Here is a 21,819-nt window from a genome sequence, read left to right on the forward strand (position 1 = left end):
GAGATTTTTCTTCTTCACTGTTGAACAATTCTGAGCAGGATTTGAGATTCCTCCTACCTTTAGGGGAGGGCATAGTAAAAGTTTGTCTAGAGTTGACCATTATGGGCATCACAGCCTACCAGTCACTGCTTCTCTCGTTTATGCCCATCACGATTTTCCCTTCTCATATGGGGCACTGGAAGGTGGGCTTTCCCCAGAGAAATTACAAAGCAGCCAGTATGCAGATAGTTCTGTGACACAACACGAGTCATAAAGACAAAGCATATTTACACGCTGTATCCTGTTCCCACGTTAAAACTTAACATAAACTAGCTGGTGAGATTAAGACCCCTAAGCTTTGTGACACCACGCTTTCCCAGCAACCATTTACTAAGTTCTTGCATTCACCGGTAAAAGTGAACACATTTGAATGAAAGTCACGGGTAAAAGTGAACACATTTGAATGAAAGAAGCATTGTAACAGGTAAATGGCCACTATAAAACCAAATAAAAATCCTACATGCCTTTTAGTTTTTAATTTTTATAAGCTTATTTATTTAATTTGGCAGAGACAGAGACAGTGTAAGTGGGCGAGGGGCAGAGAGAAAGAGAGAGTCCCAAGCAGGCTGCTAGCACAGAGTCTGTTGCAGGGCTCGAATTCATGAAACTGTGAGATCATGACCTGAGCCAAAACTAAGAGTCAAACGCTTAACTGACTGAGCCACCCAGGTGCCCCCCTACATGCTTTAAAATTATTTTTCAGTTAATTTATTTATTTTGAGAGACAGAGAGACAGGGAACGAGAGAGAGAGAGAGAGAGAGAGAGAGAGAGAGAGAGAGTAATACAAGCAGAGGAGGGGCAGAGAGAAGGAGAGACGTGAGCCAGTGGCAGCCCCCGATGCGGGGCTCGAAGTCACACACTGAGATCATGACCCGAGCTGAGCTCAAGAGTCAGATGTTTAACCAACAGCGCCACCCAGACGTCCCACCACCCCCTACATGCTTTTTAAAGATTGCCAGAGAATCCTTGGGACATGCACCCTTTTTAATTTATTTACCAATCCAAACAGTAACGGTAACTTACACATATTGAGTACTTGCTTTGTGCCAGGCACTGTTCTAAGTGTTTTCCAACCCTGTGGGGTAGATACAATTGTTTTCTCCATTTTATAGAGGAAGAAGATGGGGCACAGAGAGGTTCAGGCATGGAAGGTCATGTGCAGCCACTAAGTGAGAGGCTCCTGTGCCACCGTCTTAACCACTATGCTCACTGCTTCTCCTGTGAGCATATTCACTTCGTTGCTACGGTTACTCTGCCTTGCCCCCCTTCAATCTATGGCCTGTCTTTCCTTAACGTGTTACACTGTGTCCGTTAAGATTTCTCCATTTCAGGTTGGTCTGGATCAGACTGCTGTACAAACTAAAACCCGTCCCGATTTACCTTAGGTGGGTCCAAGAACGATTCCCTTGGCCTTGATAAATTTTGACTTGAAGGCCAGGCCTTCTTTTCTCTGAGGTGTGATGAGAAAACAATGATTTAGAGTTGCTGCCTGGGTATTTCACAGTATGACAACCCCCGCTCATGCCCAGAGGCTGGATGGTTTTCAAGGACCAGAGCTTAGGATACTCACCCCAAATTCCCACTTTGCTTTTCCTGGGGGCACCATTTAAAATAACCACTTGAGAGCTGAGCACACAAAATTTTAGTGACCTCTGTGCCAACCACCTTATGAATAGTAGGTGCTCGTTACCCTGCTCTCTACGTCCTGTTCATTCACTCGTGACCGGGGACAAATGCCTGCCCTTCCCTTGGTTCATTGTGTGCACCCCCACCCCCGTTTCTGGGATCTGTAATAAATCTTGTGTCACTACTTCCTTTGTGTGCATGTACCGAAACTGCACCTTTAATGAAAACGGCCCTGGGGTTTTCACTTTCCTGAGGTGAGAGCTCGGTGGAGAGCCGGCTACCTGCCTACAGTGCCCTGTGTGAGTGGCTTGTGCCTCCTCATTATGACCTCCTCAGCAGGTCATGAGCCGCATATTCTTTTTTTTTTTTTTAATGTTTATTTATTTTTGAGAGACAGAAGGACAGAGTATGAGCAGGGAAGGGGCAGAGAAAGAGGGAGACACAGAATCCAAAGCAGGCTCCAGGCTCTGAGCTGTCAGCACAAAGCCCAACATGGGGCTCGAACTCATGAAGTGTGAGGTCATGACCTGAACCTAAATCGGATGCTTAACCGACTGAGCCACCCAGATGCCCCATAAAACTGCATATTCTTGACTTAATACACCAGCTCTGGGTCTCCCAACACAGGATGGTGTCACTTTCCCTCATCTAGTACCTGGTGCTACTTTGCAAGCTTCCACATTCTTGTAGATGGTCAACATGAAGCAGGAGCTTGTAGCGGCTGGATTGCCAAGGATCTCAAAACCACACTAGGTAATGTCTCATTCTGAGACTCACCGATTCCCTAAAGGGCTATGCAAGGAAGTTCACTTACATAGATCAGTATGGCAGCCCCAGTGTGGAGAGTGGACTGAGGGAGGCAAAACTGGAGGCCAAGGGGTCAGTTAGAAAGCTTCTGGAGAACTCTATCTAGGAGACTGGTAATTTGAGTCAGGGGGGTGGAACACAACAGACAGGGCTCCTGGTTGTGATTGGCTATGGGGTATAAGGGAGAGGGAAGAACTGAGGACAACGGCTAGTGTTGGGTTGGGGAAACAGGGAGGTTTCATTCATGGAGGACAAAGACACAGAGAGAGAGAACAGATGTAGGGAGGAAAGAGTATAGTTGACTATAAAGTGGGGCGTCCAATGTATGCATCAGGGATAGAGATAACAAGTGTGGAAGCTGTCAGCACATGGATGGAAATTCAAGCTTTTGAGAATGTATCAGGCCAGAAGGAATCCTAGGGCAGAACCTTGAGGAAAAACATTTAAGACTTGAACAGAGGGGTAGAGGAGCCCGAAAAAGAAACTGAAGCCTGGGCAGAGAGTGGAGGGCAAGCCCAGAAGGTGCACAGTCAGGGAAATTGGCACAGAGAGTTCTGGCAGGAAGATGTGGCCAACAGGGTCAAATGTTAAGGAGGACTTGAGTAACAGAAGGACTGGAAATGTGCGTTGACTTTAGTGACACCAAAGTTGGGAGTGACCAGGCTGAGAGCAGTTTAGGTGGAGCAGTGGAGGCCACAGTTGACTTAGGAGGTGAGAAACTGGCGAGCATAAATATTTGACTCTAAAGAGGAGGAGAGATGACGTGAACATAGAGCCGGGGACATATAGAGTTCTGTATCTACAACTATTTCCACACCTGTCATTTTCTTTTTCAGAGTCAAGAGTCTTGAGTCTATTTAACTACTAAAGGGAAGGAGTAGAGAGGGAGAGGTTGAACCTTAAGAGAGAAGTGAGACTAAGGAAAGGGGATGTTTGGAGGAAGTGAGATCCGTGACTGGTGGATGCAGGTAGCTGCCTTGACAAGAAGAGGGACACGTCTTCTACTGAACCAGACAGGAGGGAGCAGAGATGAGAATGGTGAGTTTCCAGATGTGGTGGTGGGAAGGGTTCCTACCTGGTGTTTCTGCTTCTTCAGTCAGGTTGAGGGTGAGCCCATTTGCTGCTGATGACAGGGGCAGACCTGGCGGTGTAAAAGGTTTAAGGAAAGAACAGAAAGCTTCAGTTGGATGCTGGGGAGGATGAAGAAAAAAGCTGGCAGAGGAAACCACAAAAGATTTGCACAGAGGATTGGGGACAGGGGTGACTGGACACCATGGGTTTAAAAAAATTTTTTTTTAATGTTTATTTATTTCTGAGAGAGAGAGAGACAGAGTGTGAGCGAGGGAGGGGCAGAGAGAGAGGGAGATGCAGAATCCAAAGCAGGGTCCAAGCTCTGAGCTGTCAGCACAGAACCCGACAAGGGGCTCAAACCCACGAGTTGTGAGATCATGACCTGAGTCGAAGTTGGATACTTAACTGACTGAGCCGCCCAGGTGCCCCTGGACAACAATGGGTTTAGATCCACAGTGCATCCTTCAGTAGTGGGACTTTCTCTGCTGAGATTGGCTGCCAGGGTGTGGGCTCAGGGAGGCAGGACAGCTGCATTCTTTTTTTTTTCTTTTTAATGTTTTTTTTTTTGACACTGAGAGAGACAGAGCATGAGCGGGGAGGAGCAGACAGAGAGGGAGACACAGAATCCGAAGCAGGCTCCAGGCTCTGAGCTGTCAGCACAGAGCCTGATGCGGGGCTCGAACTCACGACCGCGAGATCATGACCTGAGCCAGAGTCGGATGCTCAGCTGACTGAGCCACCCAGGCGCCCCAGGACAGCTGCATTCTAGTCTTAGGATTCTTAAAGTCTGAGGAGCTTTTTGTACCTGGAGAGGAACACTAACCACCATTGGTGTTTATTTATCGTTTAATCTATTTACCTCATAAACCTACTTAAGCAAAATTGTTTAAACATTTAAACATGGTTTGTATACCCAATAAATCAAAACCTACCTATTTTACAAATCAAATTATTTAAACATTTCCTGTAAACTTAAAACCTCCTACATATTTTGATAGGATCACCAGTAATATATTAATTTCTCTAAAAGCATGATTTTGGTAAACCACACACATCTTACAAGGACCATGAAATTTATTACACCTATACTATGTGTATACACATATTATAAAAATGGGTTTGTAGACCCAAGAGATGGACACTACCTCAGTTCAGACCAATTTCTGAATTTAGATAATCCCAAAGAACATTATCTCAGGGCAGATGAAGTTTTATATGATTAATCAATGAATGATTGGCTGGGACCTGGGAACTGGAGCATCTTCTGAAATGACTAAAATTTGGGGCGCCTGGGTGGCTCAGTCGGTTGAGCGTCTGTCCAACTTTGGCTCAGGTCATGATCTTACGGTTCATGAGTTTGAGCCCTGCATGGGGCTCTGTGCTGACAGCTCAGAGCCTGGAGCTTACTTCGGGTTCTGCGTCTCCCTCTCTCTCTCTGACCCTCCCCCCACTCTCACTCTGTGTCTGTCTCTCTCTCTCTCAAAAATAAACATTAAAAAAAATTTTTTTAATTAAATAAAATGACTAAAATCTGAGCCAGTGTTTACCTTGTATACCATGGGAATTTCTTAAACCCATGCTTTTTCCATGTGATTTGTGTGTCGTAACTGGATGCCTTTATTTTATTTTTAAATTAAATTAAATTAAATTAAATTATTTTATAATACATTAAAATAATCTTTTTTTAACATTTACTTATTTTGAGAGAGAGACAGAGTGCGAGTGGGGAAGGGGCAGAGAGAGAGGGAGACACAGAATGTGAAGCAGGCTGCAGGCTCTGAGCTGTCAGCACAGAGCTTGACATAGGCTCGGACTCACAAACCACGAGATTATGACCTGAGCCGAAATCGTGCGCTTAACCGACTGAGCCACTCAGGCGCCCCAATACATTCTTTAGATGTTTATTTATCTTTGAGAGAGAGAGAGAGAGAGAGAGAGAGAGAGAGAGAGCACAGAGGAGGGGCGGAGAGAGAGGGAGGCAGGACACAGAGAATCCCAAGCAGGCTCTGTGATGTCAGTGCAGAGCCCAACACTGGGCTTGAACTCACAAACCTCCAAGTCATGACCTGAGCCGAAACCAAAAGTTGGCTGCTTAATCAATCGAACCACCCAGATGCCCCAGAATGCCTTTCCTTTAGATGATGCCATCTTTTTTTTTTTTTTTAATTTTTTCAACATTTATTTATTTTTGAGAGACAGAGACAGAGCATGAGCAGGGGAGGGGCAGAGAGAGAGGGAGTCACAGAAGCTGATGCAGGTTCCAGTCTCTGAGCTGTCAGCACAGAGCCTGATGTGGGGCTTGAACCCACAAACTGTGAGATCATGACCCGGGCCGAAGTCAGACACTTAACTGACTGAGCCACTCAGGCGCCCCTAGATGATGCCATCTTAAAACTTAATGACTAGGATATTTCAAAAATGTCCATGTTCCCTGCAGATGTTCCAAAAATGTCCATGCCCTGATCCCTGGAGCCTCTGAATTATGTTTCATAGGAAAAGGGACATTTTCATATGTAATTAAGGTTATTTATTTATTTATACTTTGAGAGAGAGAGAGCGAGCAAATGAGGGAGAGGGGCAGAGAGAGAATCTTTTTCTAAATTAAAAAAATGTTTTTTAATTTTAGAGAGAGAGTGAGCAAGTGAGTGGGGAAGGGGCAGAGAAAGAGAGAGAGAGAGAGAGAGAGAGAGAGAATCTGTGCTCAGCGCAGAGCCTGAGGCACAGGGCTTGATGCACAGGGCTCCAACCCAGGACCATGAGATCATGACCATGCGATCTTGACCTGAACTGAAATCAAGAGTCGGATGCTTAACTGACTGAGCCACCCAGATGTCTCATGTAATTAAGGTCAAAAGAGGAAGATTAGCCTGGATTATCTGGGCAGGCCCAATCGAATCACATGAGCACTTAAAATCAGAGAAATTTCTCCACTGAAGTCAGAGACTTCTGACTCTCAGAAGGATAGGTCAGAGAGATTCAAAGTGTGAGAAGGACTTGGCCTGACATTGCTGGCCTAAAGATGGTGGGTGCCAGGGATCTCAGTCCTACAGCCATAAGGAACTGAATTCTAAATGCTCTTGAAAGTGGATTCTTCCCCTTCAGCAGGGAAGGCAGCCCTTGCTTTCACCCTTATGAAACCCCAAGTAGAGAAGCCAGTCACGCTCTGCTGGACTCTGACCTACAGAAAACTGTGAGATAATAAATAGGTGTTGTGTCAAGCTGCTGAAGTTGTTATATAGCAACAGAAAACCAACACAGTAACTTCCCTGCCATTATTTACGAATTTATGTAGCCCATTTGCACGTTCAAAAACATCTAGTTGTTTTTCCTCAATATCCAGTCTCCTCTTTTTCCACATTATAAAACTCATGATGTTTAGCTCAGCATGGCTGTCTGGAATAAAGACTCGATTTCCTAGCCTCTCTCCTTGGCCTGGTGTGGCCAGGTGTGCCTAAATTCTAGCCAACGAGATGTAATCAGCATGTTGGGGGCAACTTTCAGAAGGCTTCTATAAAGGAAGGTGGTGTAGGGGCGTCTGGGTGGCGCAGTCGGTTAAGCGTCCGACTTCAGCCAGGTCACGATCTCGCGGTCCGTGAGTTCGAGCCCCGCGTCAGGCTCTGGGCTGATGGCTCGGAGCCTGGAGCCTGTTTCCGATTCTGTGTCTCCCTCTCTCTCTGCCCCTCCCCCGTTCATGCTCTGTCTCTCTCTGTCCCCAAAAATAAATAAAAACATTGAAAAAAAATGTTTTAAAAAAATAAACAAATAAAGGAAGGTGGTGTGCTCTTTCTTCCTTCCTGCTTCCTGGGGGGCTGTAAGGCTAATGTAATGGCTGGAGTGCAAGGAGCCATCTTGGGCCATGATATGGAATGCTAACGATGGTAGAACAGCAAGAAGGGAAACTTGGCTGCAATCATCATAAAACTGTGATCCAGCCCTACTCTTTATTTGTGAATTCTTCTATGTGAGACAGAAATAATCTTCTTTGTTGGTTAACCCGTTATTATTATTTGGGTTTGCTGTTACTGCAATCTCATTGAAATTAGTTTGGTGACATACAGGCTCCCTTTCCCAAGAAATGAAGGATCAAATTTGAGCTGTGAGCAGTTATCTTTTGGACGTTTGACTAATTCATCATCTTGCAACACACTGTTGGGCTCCCTTTCTTCCTGGTTGTGATATATGACCAGATGGTGCCAATCAGTCTCCTCCATTCTTGATACAGTTCCAACTTTTTCTGGAATCACTCACAGCTCTATGTGTCCACCCTTCCCTACTTCTACAGATAAAGAAAAATAAGTATACTTTACGAAGAGATAAAATACTCACTATATTTACACTCTTCTAATCAGAATTAGCTAAATATATATGATTATATTTGTTCTTCTTCACTTGATAAATTAACTATCTTTTTGCACATTTTATAGTGACTTTTTCCCTTTTAAATATCACTACAGAGTCATGGATTTTAAAAATTCACCTTGTTCCAATTAACTGTATTGTTTTCCTTTCGATGATCAAATTGTCACAGCATGTCAAGGGGTGGGAGAATTTGAATGGATTCCTTTGCCTTTTCGGCTCTACCCGATACAGTTTAAATAGTATCCTTGCTTTTTGTCATTAACAACATGTTCCAGGCATAGAGTTATTTAAGAGATGGAGTTCTGTTCTTTTTATTTTATTTATTTATTTATTTATTTATTTATTTATTTATTTATTTATTTATTTATGACTTTTATTTTTAAGTAATCTCTACACCCAATGTAGGGCTCTAAACTGCAACCCCTAGATCAAGGGTCACACGTTCTACCAACTGAGCAAGCCAGGCGCCCCGCCCCAAGTTCTTTTAAAGGTGAATCATATTTGAGGCAAAGATCCAGGTGCTCAGAATGCATATCAGATTTTTTCTAATATTGTTTCTAGGCTACTTTAGTGACAAATTTTGAAAAAGTTACTTCTTTTGAAAACCACAAATCCGCGTTGGTGTTTCCTATGTAATTTAAGCATTACTAATTTCCTTTTGTATTTGACTCAAATATACAATTTTACATTTCTCTTCTCTAAACATACCTGCTTGTATCCTGTAACCCCTGATCCAAATTGTAAATGGCATCTTGTCTCTTCAGGGCTCCTGTGGTTTCTCATTGACCGTCATTCTCTAGTTGCTTTACTGATAGGTTTACCCATGCTGGGAGAATGGGGCAGCGTGCGGTAAGACATAGAGATTTTATAACACTGGCAGGAGAGTGGCTGAAGGGATGAATCCTAGCATCTAAGACAATAGGAAGTTTAAGAAGGAGGACAAAACAGCACAAATCAGGAGAAAGAAGAGAGGCTAGGACTAGTTTGGGACAGGTACAGTGAAGGTAGCTGAGAGAGCTGGGAGGGTGGCAGTGGCAGTCAGAATGTGGAGTCGTTGAAGTTCAGATCACAAAGGTTCTAGGAGGTGGCCGCATCATTGACGTGTGTCATGCTTGGAGATCAATACTTGCCCACGTGTGACTGTCTACCCCTACCTCCAGCTGTCCAAGGAAGCTCAGTACACCCACTCTTGGCTGCAGCAAACACACACACCCCACGTCTTAGGTGGGGAGGTGAGGGCCAGAGTCCATCGGGGACCTTGCACAGATGGATGCCCAGATTCACTGTCTGCTGGCTGCCCCAGTGTACATGAAAAGTGTGTACCATGTTCAGTCTGGGCACATGGCCTTCCTGCCCCACCAGCCACAGGCTCTGGGCTGTCCTGTGGTCCTCCCCACACTTCTGCTGGTCGCTAAGCCTCCTGCCCTAGCCCACACTGTGCTGGCTCGGCTTCTGACTGTGCTGGCCAAGATCCGTGATGCTGGCACACCTCATAGGAAGGAGCCTGCAGGGTACACTGAGGCTGGTCCATCTGGGTCCCTGTGGGGGGGCCTGTCAGGCTCACCTGTGCCACCTGTCCCCAAATAGCACTGAGCAGAAGGCTGGGGGTGGAGGAACAGGAAGAACAGAGTCTGCAAAGTAGCACAGGCCTTGCCACCTGCCATACCTTGCAGGCACAAAGAGACGCAGTGGGAGGATGGGGGTGGGAGGGTAGGTGAGGGGGGCCAGGTCCCCAGACACCACAGCTCTACTCTTCACCTTGGGTGTTAGGCACAGGGTTCCATGCAAGAAGGTGGAATACAGGCAGCCAGAGGGAGCCTCTCTCCTACTCCAAAGATGCTGCTTCTGGGGCAGGAGAGGGCAGAGGGCAGAGGGCAGAAGGCAGGGGTTAGATTCCAGTCCTTGAAAGGCCTGAACCCTTAGAGTGGGAAAATGAGGAAGCCAGAGAAGCTTGAGTATTTCCAGCCCCCTAGTAGGTTCCCCCGACGCAGGCGCAGGGACACTCGGTCCCCAGGGTCCAGGGGCAGTAACACAGAGCTGGTGGCTGCCTCTCGGGTCACATCAGGGTCGTTGGCAAAGGCTGAGATGACGGGCCATGTGTTCAGCATCAGGCTCACCTGGTGAGATGAGCCCAGTTAGCACTTCTCCCTTTGTCCCAAGATCCCCCACTTGCCCGAGGTCTTCTTTTCTCCAGCTCCCAAGGGATACTCTGCAATCCTGGGAACTTGGGACTCAGCACACGCTCAGTGGGGGGCTGAGGGATGGCCAGGGTTGGACTCAGTACCTCCTCCACACTCTCTGCTAGACAGGTCCTTTCCTCTCTTCCTCCTGCCAGCCGCACCACCCCCACCCCCCACCCCCACCCAAGGACACCATCAAGGGAGGGACTGCCTAGGAGTCAGCAGGACTCTACTTATTCCCTCTCCCTTCCCTCCCCTCCTGAGCCAGGACAGGGCCCCAGTACACCGGTCACCTGGACAGTCTGGCGGTTGTACACCTTCACCACATGGAACCGGAAGCTATAGACACCACGAACAGGGGCCACAAAAGAGCCCGAGGCCCGGTCAAAGCCACCACCCTCATTCACCAGGACCTGTGGGAAGCAGACTCTGCTGAGTGGGGATTGAGGGAAACTACTGGCTTATGGGACAGGGCAGTGAGTAAGGAAAAGAAGGGGTGGCAGGTAGATAAGAACAGGAGGAATGCACAGATTCACAAGAAATGATGAGAACGGGCAAGGAGGAGTGTGGGTAGGGGTGTAGGGAAGGGAGACAGGCAGCAGGGCAGAGGAGCGGAGGAGCACCTAGTCACAGTAGGGGGATTTTCCTTAAGAGCCAAGTGGGTTTGAGTAGTTGATTTCAGGTCATTACACGTCCCCTGGACAAGGGTAGGGGGATTACCTGGTCAAAGTAGATGGCCCCACTGGTGCCATTGCTGATCTCCCCTGCTGGCTCGTGGTGGTGGCTTCGGACTGCAGCAAATGCCACTCTTCCTGGGGGGGCCTCTCCCAGGGCTGCTCCCCCAGGCCCCCCTGCAGCAGCTCGGCCAGGCTCACAGACCACCAGGCATTCCCCCTCCAGGAGGACAGGCTCTGCCCCCTCTTGGGCCCACCCATTCCCTAGGGTCAGAAGTATCAGGGCCAAGGGCAGCCTGGGGCTGGGTGGGAGTCTTGGTCGCCAGTGTCGCTTTGCTCCTGGCATGGCTGAGTTGTTCTGTGACCCACAAGTCTTGCTGTCTTGTCCCCTCTTGCCGCTCCTTTCAGTTCCTGCTTCCCCCGGGGCTCTCGCCACCCCTCACCCTGCTCCTCAGCCCCCTCTCTGGGTCTCACTGTTAACCCGGTCTCAGCATCTCCCTCTCCATACCTCTCTGTACCCCACGACTCTGTCCTGCCTCTCTCTCCTGCTGTCACTGCAGTTCCCTCCTCCTTGGCAGGGCACGAAGTGACAGCAGTTGGGCGCTAGGAGGGAGAGGAGGGATGAAGCAGAGAGACAGAAGGGCTACAGCCAGAACCCAGGGCAGCCCCTCTGGAGAGCACTGAAGGCTGGATCTGGGACCATAGAGAACTTGGTGTGTAAAAGTGTACATGTGCCTGTGAGAATGTGTGAGAGCCTGTAGGTGTATGCCGGTAAGCGTGCATCTATGCGCCAGACAGCTCGTACAGCCCTTCCTTTTCCTCATTCCTCTCCTCTTAAAATCCCTCACTAGTCAACAGCCCTCTCAGTGGCCCCTTTCCGCCATTAGAAGAAAGCGGGTGACCTTGTCTTTCCCCTACGATCGTGGTGGAAAGTGCTTGGGCCAACCGTATCAGACTTGTGACCGTGGGCCAGTCTCTTTCTCTCCTTGATCTTCCACATCTTCATCCGAAGGGATCCTCTTCACCTCCAGCTCTCAATGAGTGGTTCCTCTCTCCCGAGAAACAACTGCGCAGAACGAGCGAGAACCCAGATTTACCGGGAGAGGTGAACCCATCAGGCAGGCTTGGAAGCTGAGCCCAAGCGAACTCCGGGCGAGTGGGCGGGGCCGGGAGGCGGGTCGGGGGCGGGTCAGGGAGGGTCCCGGCGGCAGGCGCGCGCTAGGGCCCGGAGCCCGCCCTGCGCCGGGTGGGGCCTGGCTGACTCCGCCCCGGGCCAGGAAGTGACTCAAAAAACTGTTCGAGATGTGGCGAAGACAGGTCCCCGTTGGGTGAGGACTTCGGGAAGGCCCGCCCAGTTTCGGGCTCCCAGCCCTTCTCCGCTGGGCCTGGGGCGCGGGTGAAGCTGGGGCCTGCAGGCACCGAGAGGCGCCTGCTGTACTGAGGCCGAAGCAGGCGGCCAAGGCGGGTAGGCGCGCTCTGCCCCGTGCCCCGGCGGCGGGAGCCGAGCCGGAGGCCCCTGTGCTGAGCGCGGCCGGGGGAAGGGCGCCGGGGGCGGTAGCAGCTGGCGGCTGTGGGCGGGACCCGGCTTGACCCCTGGGCCCCGGGTGGGGCCTTGGCGCTACCTAGAAGAGCGGCGGACGGCGGAGGGAGGGGGAGAGGTGGGAGGGGCTAGAACCTTGGAAATGGCAGACCAGGGACTCCAGAGGACATCCCAGTTCAAGCCCTGGTGCGGATTCATCTTTAAGAGGCCGTCTTGGACGCGGAGACTGCAGAGATCCTGAGGAGAGGGACTCTTTTGTCATCTATCCACTTCTGGCCTCCAGACCGAGCTGGAGCCCCCACTCTTCCTGCTTAGGGCTGTGGTCAGCCTTTTCCAAAGGCCAGATGCCCATCCCCAGTAGGCAGCCTTGTTTGCCCATGACTTCCTCTCCGGAGAGAAGACCTGGTTCCGGATAATCTGACGTTCTCTTCCTACCCCCAGGATGGACCCAGGTTGTTTACTAGATCGGTATCGCGACCTGTTGATAGCTGGTGTAGGGTGGGAGACCCAAGATTTGGGTTAAGGGGACAAGGAGGCTCTGAGCTGCCTTCCCTCCTTCCAGGGCTGGGTGGCCAAGCAGCCATGCCCACCTGGGGGGCTGGCTCCCCGTCTCCTGACCGCTTTGCCGTGTCTGCGGAGGCTGAGGACAAGGTGCGGGAGCAGCAACCCTACGTGGAGCGCATCTTCAGCGTGGGGATGAGTGTCCTCCCAAAGGACTGTCCTGAAAACCCCCACATCTGGCTGCAGCTGGAGGGCCCCAAGGAGAACGCCAGCAGAGCCAAGGTGAACACCCCTCTCTGACCCTTTGGGGAACAATGCCTCCCTCCCCTACAGGGAGGCAGAGCAGAGGAGGGGCCGCTGGGGAGGAGCTCCACTCACTCCTTGGTTGTCTTACTGGCAACCTCAGTGACTGTCATCTTTTGAGGGACTTTGCAAATCTGTATTTATCTGGAGTTTTGGTTTCATTTGAGCTATGCTGAGCCAGGTTCTGCCAGGACTTAGAGACAGGTGATTCCACTCAAATCAGTTGTGCTGTTTTTGAAGACTAGAGATAATCCGGTTGGGCAAGCAGGCCCCACCAAGGAATTCACTGGGGGATGGGAAGCCAGGCCCCATGGCTTCCTGCTGTCAGAGGTTCTAGTACAGCTCCACTTACCTCATGGGGTGGCCTCATGACTGAGTCTCCCTTTCCTTATCTATGAAATGTGAATAATAGCAGTATCCACTTCATTGGACTTATTGTGAATGAGATAAAGCATGAGTCCAGCAAAAGTTAGCAAATGACAGTCCTTGTGATGGAAATCTACAACACGCATACGCACGCATACATATTTAGCACGAATACATATTTAGAGAGATGGCCTTGTGATCAGTTTATTATAATAATATCTTTTTTTTTTTTAATTTTTTTTTTCAACGTTTATTTATTTTTGGGACAGAGAGAGACAGAGCATGAACGGGGGAGGGGCAGAGAGAGAGGAAGACACAGAATCGGAAACAGGCTCCAGGCTCTGAGCCATCAGCCCAGAACCCGACGCGGGGCTGGAACTCACGGACCGTGAGATCGTGACCCGGCTGAAGTCGGACGCTTAACCGACTGCGCCACCCAGGCGCCCCTATAATAATATCTTAAGTTGAGTCAGGTTCTAAGTGGAAATATTAGCCGTAGCCCTATCAGCTGAAAAGGGAAAAGAAGTGAGATTCTTGATCCCTTTTTAACCCTCACCTTTGTCAGGCTCTGTGGGGCCCCATTGCTCTGTCCAGGCATCCTGGAACTCAGGGATGGGGTGGTGGTGGTGTGCAATGGGCCTGAAGAGGCTACTGGGCCATGTAGAATTCCAGAAGTCTCCTTTTTTCCTATCCCCTATCCCCATTCCTCCCCCAGGAGTTCCTGAAGGGTCTCTGCAGCCCAGAGTTGCAGAATGAAATCCACTACCCACCCAAACTGCACTGCATCTTCCTGGGAGCCCAGGGCTTCTTCCTTGATTGTCTGGTCTGGAGCACATCAGCCCACCTGGTGCCTGGGCTGCCCGGCTCGCTAATGGTCAGTGGCCTGACTGAGGCCTTCGTCATGGCTCAGAGCAGAGTGGAGGAGCTGGTGGAGCGGCTGAGCTGGGACTTTCAGCCAGGGCGATCCCCCAGAGTCTCTCAGTGTGCTGGAGTGCTGAGAGACTTCTCCGCCCTGCTGCAGCCCTATGGGGATGCCCATAGAGAGGCCCTGCTACAGCTGCCCCTGGCTGTCCAGGAGGAACTGTTGAGTCTGGTGCAGGAGGCATCTAGAGGGCAGGGGCCCCATGCAATACCCCCCTGGGTGGGGGGGAGCCCGGACCCACTGGGTGCTCAGTACCAGGGAGTCAGAGCTCTCTCGAGTGAAGGCAGGGAGTCCCTGCACGCTGGACCTGCAAGGTGGCAAGAGTCAAGGGGAGAGAGACATGTTATGGAGAAGGAGGGAGGGAAGCAGGGTGGTCCCAGGGAGATGGATTTGGGGTGGAAGGAGCTGCCTGGGCAAGAGGCCTGGGAGAAAGAAGGGGCCTTCAGATCACAGCCAGGAGGAGGAGAGGCAGGGCAGGTAGGGCCCCTGACAGGAAAGGGCCTGGGGAAGGAGGGGGTGCCTCAGGACAGAGGACGGTTCTGTGTCCAGAGTGAGCCTCCTGGTGCCCAGGGTCCCTATCCAAGGGCCGCTCAGCCCCGGGGAGCCTCCCTCCTCCAGCGGTTACACAATGGGAAGGCCTCACCTCCAAGGGTGCCTAGCCCTCCACCTGCACCCGAACCCCCGTGGCACTGCGGAGACCGAGGAGACAGGGGAGACAAGCAGCAGGTCGTGGCTCGAGGCCGTGGGTCTCCGTGGAAACGAGGTACCCGCGGGGGCAACTTGGTGACTGGCACGCAGCGTTTCCAGGAGGCCCTGCAGGACCCTTTCACCCTGTGCCTTGCCAATGTGCCTGGCCAGCCAGACCTCCGTCACATTGTCATTGATGGCAGCAATGTGGCCATGGTGTGAGTACCTGGTGGGCCTGAGGATCCCAGGGAGGGGGATGATATGAACAGTTTTATGGACCTTGGGGACACATACTGAGAGGCCCCGTCTCTGGGGCCCTAGAGCGCTGACCCCTTCCCACTGCAGGCATGGCCTCCAACACTACTTCTCCAGCCGGGGCATTGCCATTGCTGTGCAGTACTTCTGGGACCGGGGCCACCGTGACATAACTGTCTTTGTGCCTCAGTGGCGCTTCAGTAAGGATGCCAAGGTCAGAGGTGAGTTGGGCACGATGTTTTGTAACCCGGGATAGGCCCCGCTTCAACTTGAGGATAACCCCATTGTGCTCCTCTGTTTCTCTAGAGGGCCACTTCCTGCAAAAGCTATACTCCCTCAGCCTGCTCTCTCTCACTCCCTCCCGAGTCATGGATGGCAAGAGGATCTCCTCCTACGATGATAGGTACTTGCTTCTCTCCTGGCCCCAGTATTGAGATTCAAGAAGCACAGCGGGGGCAGCCGAGGCGGGGATGGAAGCCCCTGACCCTTTGTGCGGTCTCTAAGTCTGGGCAGCGGGAAAACGGCCAGTTATTCCTCCGCGTACCTGGATGAATCCAGGCCAGAGGAGACAGAAGGTAGACAACTGTGTTTGCCCATTCATTCATTTTTGATTCATCAGACTAAGTGATGCCTTGTATTTATATAGTGCCTTACTGTCTAGAACATACTAGTTTAATGGGAAGCTGGGAAAGCTGGTGACATAAATAACTTCTTACAGCCCAAATTTCCAAACATGTAGAGAAATCCCCCTGGAAGTACCGGTGTAGCTGTTCAAAATAACAAAGGCAAAGGAAGAAACACAACGCGGCCATACTAAGATGATACAAAACGTGTTACAATAGGAACATCACTGGACTTAGAAGTTGAAGATCTGAATTTGAGCCCCAAGTTGTACCTACTCCTTGACTCTGACTACAGACCAGTCTCTTAACGGGTTAACCTCTTTGTCCCAGGGTCCTCTTCTATCTGTTCACCCTCCTTGTGAATATCAAAAGAAGCTAAGGTATGTGCTTGCCTCACTCAAGGTGCCAGGCAAGTGTACAGTGATAGTCCTTGACTTGTCATGGACCCCCTCAACTATAGCAGTAGGTCTCATGTCTGTCACACAGAAATGCAGACATAGGGTAAGAGTGGTTACCTTTTTAAAAAATTTTTACGTTTTGTTTTTGAGAGACAGAGCCTGATCGTGAGTGGGGGAGGTGCAGAGGGAGGGAGACACAGAATCCAAAGCAGGCGCCAGGCTCCGAGCTGTCGGTGCAGAGCCCTATGTGGGGCTTGAACTCATGAGCTGTGAGATCACGACCTAAGCTGAAGTCAGATGCTTAACCGACTGAACCACCTAGGCGCCCCAAGAGTGGTGGTTAACTCTTAACAAACAAAGGCTATACTACATGGCAAAGGCAAAGTGAGAAGTTAAAGCTGTCAAATTGTTTAAATAAAAAATCCAGGGCACATTCCCTCCCCAGGGTACACACATAGAGGGGGAAATGGGCAGATTTTAAAAGCCAGTTAGTTATTTGCAATTACAAGTTCTTTATTCCCTAGGATTTTCAGTCTTAAAGAAAAAAATGAGTTTCCAAGCCACAGTGATTATATATTTTGTCTTTTCAAATACTTTTTTCTCTCTAACGAACAAATGGTATTCTACAAAAAGGCAGTTCACTTTCCCCCAGTGCTCTTCTGTTTTATGTCTAGATTTCACAGATTATCCAAGACATGGAACCTTTCCACACCAGCACTGACACAGAATTGAAACTGAAGAGCGAGTCAGTTGTAATGAATGTTAAAGGCACGTGTCTGTTATGTAGGTCCCAGTAGGCGGACAGCACAATATGAATTTGGAATTTTGTCTAGTTACAGTGAGTAGTAGAGTGGTGCATAGCATAGGCCTACTGAATGAATACTGCTGAGCAACAGAAGAAGTAACATGACAGTAAAATACCCTTAACCTGCAAATACCTTTTCTATTATCATATGACACCATGTACATTTATATGTCGTCTCCTTCATGTGTTTCCCAGACAGAAACTCAGAACCAGTCATGTTACACCTAATGCTTATCACTCGTTCCCTGTTCACCACACTGTCTTTCAAATACTGCCTGCCCACTTAGCACCTAGCAGTAGGCACATGGCCTGTATAAGGAGGTGGGGGTGCTGGGAATTAGAGAAGGCCTGATTATTGATTTCAGAGCCCAAACAAACCATAAACCGAACACTATGGCATCTCAGAGGAAAGGGAGCCCCCTTCTGGTGGGGATTTTGTGGGAAGGGAGAGATTCGCAAGTTTTTTTGTTAATTGAGGATGTGGGCTGGGCCCCCGCCTTTTGGTTTCTAAACCTGTTATAAAAGACCCCCACCCATTGCCTCAAGAGTCCTATCCCATCTTGTGGAATCAGAATTACTAAAGTGAGGCCCAGGCATCTCTTTTTTAAAAGTTCCCTGGTGATCCTGTTCATCCAGTGAGGTTTGGGAAGCACCTCCCGATGGAGGGAATCGTCTGAGAAGCACGGTGGCAGTCAGACAGCACAGGGCATGTTTGGAGAACAGGGTGTTATCTGATCATTGATTTCGTCAGAGTTGAGAGTACATTAGAGAATACCAGAAGAGATACGGCTGTACAGGTAGATTGAGCTGGGTTCTAGAAGGCCGTAGCTGCCAGCCCTGTGGACTTTATTCGGTAGATAAATGGCAAGGAGGGAAGAGTTTTGTTTGGGGGAAACGCGTGTTCTTTTAGGGGAGGGCAGGAGAGACTTGAGGGTGGTAAATGGCTGGGGTCAGGGCACCCCTTATCAGGAGGCTATGCCGTATCTCAGGTGCAACGTTCAAATAGCTAAGGGTAATGGTAGGACTGGAAAGGAAGGGGGCAGAGTGGAAGGCTCTTCAGAGGAAGAGCTTGATGGATTTGTGACTGATGGGGGAGGATGGAAGGAGACAGAGCTGGAGCCAGATCTCACGGTCTCTCATGAATGAGGCACAAAGTGTTGGGTGGAGGGTTGTGGTGGATAGAGGGGATGCTCTTGGGAGACCATGTGGATTTGTCTCTGTTTCCTCTCTTAACTATGGCACCCGAATCTGGCAGTCACCTAGTGACTGGGTCAAGGTGAGGTGGGGGGGGTCAGATCTCCATGGCCAGAAGTGGGTCATGGAAGTCGATGATACTCTGGGGTTGGGGCCTTGGAGTAACCCAGAACGGCTGCCGTGGTTTTTGAGACAGGTTCATGGTGAAGCTGGCTGAAGAGACCGACGGGGTCATTGTCTCCAATGACCAGTTCCGGGACCTGGCGGAGGAGTCTGAGAAGTGGATGGCGATCATCAGGGAGCGGTGAGGGAACCCTCCCCTGAGAACAGGGCGCATACTCGGACCTTTCTCTAAACCAGTTCTGTTCTGCCATCGGGTGAAGACTCTGGGAAGGGGCTTGATATTGCCTTGAAGAATACGGTGGCCAGTAATTTTCTGGTGGTGCTGGTCTCAGCTGTCTGGGAGGTTCTTAAGGGTCCCTCTGTGACCATACATTCTCTGTCCCCATCCAGCCTACTGCCCTTCACCTTTGTGGGAAACCTCTTCATGGTTCCTGATGATCCATTGGGGCGAAACGGCCCCACGCTGGATGAGTTCCTGAAGAAGCCAGTCAGGTAACGCCCCAGCTTCTCCTAGACAGCCCCCAGCCCTGGCCCTCTGTCTGAAGGGCTTTGTGGACCTGGAGACTTGGGGGGAAGTGTGACCTCAGTCTGGGCCAGCTTAATTCTTCAGTGGTTCAGGTTGCGGTGGGCTTGGCCGTATTTAACTGCTTTTCAGGGAATCCTGACATAGACCCTCCAGGCTGGGAGGGAAGCTTCCCCTGATCCATGTTTGGTGGATTATTTGGAACATGGTTGCTTTTACTTATAGCCAGTTGTATTTAGCACATCTGTGCCGAACCATGAAGTAAGTGGTCAATGTATTAGACTAAAACTAGATCATACCAGTGGCAGGGTTCATCTTCCTGGCTCCAAAGGAAATGTCCTCCCCTTCAGAAGTGGGTTGATACTGCCGCTCAGTGGTCATCTTGGGGAACTTCAGGACCATTCCCCACCTCCCCCCTCCCTCCAAGCCAGGAATAGGCCAGGCAGTTAACTGGGATGCCCCCTGGGCTCTAACTTCCCTCCGTGATGCTCATCAGCTTTTCTTGTTCTGTTTCTTCCCAGGGCTCAGGGGTCTTCTAAGGCTCAGCATCCTTCCAGGGCTTTCACAGAACATGGTCATCAGCAGCAGGGGAGAGAAGAGGAGGAAAAAGGCGGTGGTGGCATTCGGAAGACTCGGGAGACAGAGCGGCTCCGGCGCCAGCTGCTGGAGGTGTTTTGGGGCCAGGATCACAAGGTGGACTTCATCCTGCAGCGGGAGCCATACTGCCGGGACATCAACCAGCTCTCGGAGGCCCTACTGAGCCTCAACTTTTGAGTCTCACCTGTCCGAGTGGCTGCTATACCGTCAGCTCCAGCCTCACCCAGCTCAGCATTTTCTGTGAGGGTCCTTGTGCTGCTCAGATCCTGACCTAGACTCACTCTGAGTTGGTGCGACTTGATCTCATCTGGAGTCAGGACCTCAAATAGCTCTCAGGAGGTTCTGCTCAGCCTTAACTTCTCAACCTTGCCATAGCACAGGGTTTCTGTAGGGAGTGGGGGCTGCTGGGAAGAGTAGGTCCTGGAGATTGGGACTGCTAGCTCCTCCTTCAAATTGAGTTGGGGATGGAGACGGGGGTGGGGAACGAAGAGCAGGTGGCAAGAAAGCTAAGCCTTTCCTTGCCCTGGCTTTGGCAGGTCAGAGGACAGGTTGCTTCCTAGGCCTGGCTGGGAAGGGGGATGCTGGGCTCTGGGGAGGCTAGTGTTATGGGGTCTGGGTCACAGTGGGGCAGCAGGGAGCTGGTGAAGGCAGAGGGAGACTTGGCTTCCGGTCTCAGCTATGCCTGTCTGTGACCTTGATTGAGCTGCTTGGCCCTTACTTCTGTGTATAAATCAGGAGCAAAAATGCCAGCTGGGAAGAGAAATGAGAATGTGGGGGAAAGCTCCTTGGAGGAAAGGTACTTGCATCAAGTCTCAGGTGTGTCTGCCTGTGGCTGCACAGGCTTCCTAACCAAAACCTCACTTTCAGAGAGCTGAGGATCCTCAGTCCCCAGGGCCCGTGCCCTAGATTTTAACACTGTGTCCTCAGTATAATGTGCCCTATCATGGCTGCGTCCCTTTTGGGCAACCCCCCCCAAATCCACATTTATAAAACAGTTAATTAGGGGTGGCTGTTTGCATTACCAAAATACTCTCAGGGTTCCTATAAATGGCAGCTCTCCTGTTGCATTCAAGTGTTTGTTTACAGATTAACGAATGTGTCAGAAAGTCCCCGTTGAGATGCACTTGCTGAAGTGTTGAGCGTTCGCCAAACTGATGAAGCCATGCTCTGTCTGCAATGACAATGTTAATGTGATCTGACCCCAGCATTTTCTCTACAGAACACATTTACTGCATAAAGTGAGGCCCCCTTCTGCTCTGTGTGCATGTGTATGGGGATGGAAGGGTTTATAGAGGTGGTATTGAGATGAACCAATTATCTGGAAAATGAAAACCAAGGGGTCCAAGTCAGAAGGCACCTGACTGGCCACCAGATCGACCACTGTCATCCTGATTCCTACATCCTGTCCTTTATCTGCTTCAAGTCCTCCTGTGCCAGAAAATTGACTACTCCAAGGTTGTACTTTCATCTGTGGACAGTATTGGTTGCAGCCCCCAAATATGCTTTTCTGTTACATCTACCTTTGGGTGGGTCATTCTCTCAGGAACAATACAGAGCCCGTCAACTTCCTGAAGAGTCCAAGACCAGATAAAGAAGTAGGACAAGTGCCCCTGGATTCTTTGCTGTCCGGGCTCTGCAGCAAGTCCCTGGACATGGTTCTTTTACGGCTGTGGACATCTCCCTGAGTGGCACACTGCGAGTTAAGTACTGCCATCTCCGTTCTTCATTCCAGCAATTAGTGTTGGGGAGCTGGATGATGGAGAGTGTCTTCAGCTCTTCTCCCATTAGGGCTTTATAGCACTAGCCTGTATGGACCTGACCTAGGGGCAGGTGTGTGGCAAAGAGGCTAGTTGTGGGGTAACTGACTCACAGACAACTAGTCCTCTGGGAAGAAAGGAGATTGGGTAATCTGGCCCCAAACTGGGGGCTAGGGGGAACTACTTCTGGTCAAGGCGTGGCACACAATCAGGACAGTAGGCCAGAGGGACCCAACTGTCCTTTCGTGCTAGGGACTCTGGTTGCTTGAAGTCAGCCCAATCAGATGAGAGGCAAGTCCCAAGCTTCTTACAGACGGGGATGTTGGCTTTGTCCTACTGCAGCTTCATGAACTAGGGCCAGCGGGATTGCTTTATTAATTCACTGCTGTTCAGTGACAGACTGAAGGCTGTCCTAGACTGAAGCCTTGTCTCTTCCTCTGCTGGCACCCTAACGGCACTGTGTGAACA

At 50.2% G+C, this 21,819-nt stretch overlaps 2 protein-coding genes across 5 annotated transcripts; one reads left to right on the forward strand and one right to left on the reverse strand.

Moving 5' to 3' along the window:
- Positions 1-8,226: 8,226 nt before the first annotated feature.
- CBLN3 (cerebellin 3 precursor) lies at positions 8,227-11,886 on the reverse strand. The gene is made up of 3 exons (XM_003987522.5): positions 10,804-11,886; positions 10,377-10,496; positions 8,227-10,020 (listed from the first exon to the last, which is right to left on the reverse strand). Exons 1-3 carry the CDS (start codon positions 11,101-11,103, stop codon positions 9,823-9,825), a joined length of 618 nt encoding a protein of 205 aa, XP_003987571.1. The 5' UTR covers positions 11,104-11,886; the 3' UTR covers positions 8,227-9,822.
- Positions 11,887-11,983: 97 nt separating this feature from the next.
- KHNYN (KH and NYN domain containing) lies at positions 11,984-20,846 on the forward strand. 4 transcript variants are annotated; one of them, XM_003987523.6, is made up of 8 exons: positions 11,984-12,085; positions 12,860-13,080; positions 14,183-15,294; positions 15,422-15,552; positions 15,638-15,734; positions 18,548-18,655; positions 18,865-18,966; positions 19,519-20,846. In XM_003987523.6, the coding sequence occupies exons 2-8, from the start codon at positions 12,880-12,882 to the stop codon at positions 19,769-19,771; spliced, it is 2,004 nt and encodes a 667-aa protein (XP_003987572.2). In that variant the 5' UTR covers positions 11,984-12,085; positions 12,860-12,879; the 3' UTR covers positions 19,772-20,846. The 4 variants fall into 4 exon arrangements, with proteins under 4 accessions (XP_003987572.2, XP_006932850.2, XP_023111381.2 ...); XM_006932788.5 differs by having other exon boundaries at positions 12,037-12,749; XM_023255613.2 differs by having other exon boundaries at positions 12,037-12,222.
- Positions 20,847-21,819: the final 973 nt, after the last annotated feature.

The sequence above is a fragment of the Felis catus genome, chromosome B3, assembly GCF_018350175.1.
Source record: "Felis catus isolate Fca126 chromosome B3, F.catus_Fca126_mat1.0, whole genome shotgun sequence".
Classification (NCBI taxonomy): domain Eukaryota; kingdom Metazoa; phylum Chordata; class Mammalia; order Carnivora; family Felidae; genus Felis; species Felis catus.

What these genes read in the sequence shown, in the direction of transcription:
- CBLN3 (XM_003987522.5), bottom strand. Translation starts at nt 11,103, where the DNA reads ATGCCAGGAGCAAAGCGACACTGGCGACCAAGACTCCCACCCAGCCCC. An exon ending in GGGCCATCTACTTTGACCAG is followed by an intron (nt 10,497 to 10,803) that starts GTAATCCCCCTA and finishes TGCTTCCCACAG; the next exon opens with GTCCTGGTGAATGAGGGTGG. An exon ending in ACAACCGCCAGACTGTCCAG is followed by an intron (nt 10,021 to 10,376) that starts GTGACCGGTGTA and finishes TCATCTCACCAG; the next exon opens with GTGAGCCTGATGCTGAACAC.
- KHNYN (XM_006932788.5), top strand. An exon ending in AGAACGCCAGCAGAGCCAAG is followed by an intron (nt 13,081 to 14,182) that starts GTGAACACCCCT and finishes TTCCTCCCCCAG; the next exon opens with GAGTTCCTGAAGGGTCTCTG. An exon ending in TTCCTGAAGAAGCCAGTCAG is followed by an intron (nt 18,967 to 19,518) that starts GTAACGCCCCAG and finishes GTTTCTTCCCAG; the next exon opens with GGCTCAGGGGTCTTCTAAGG.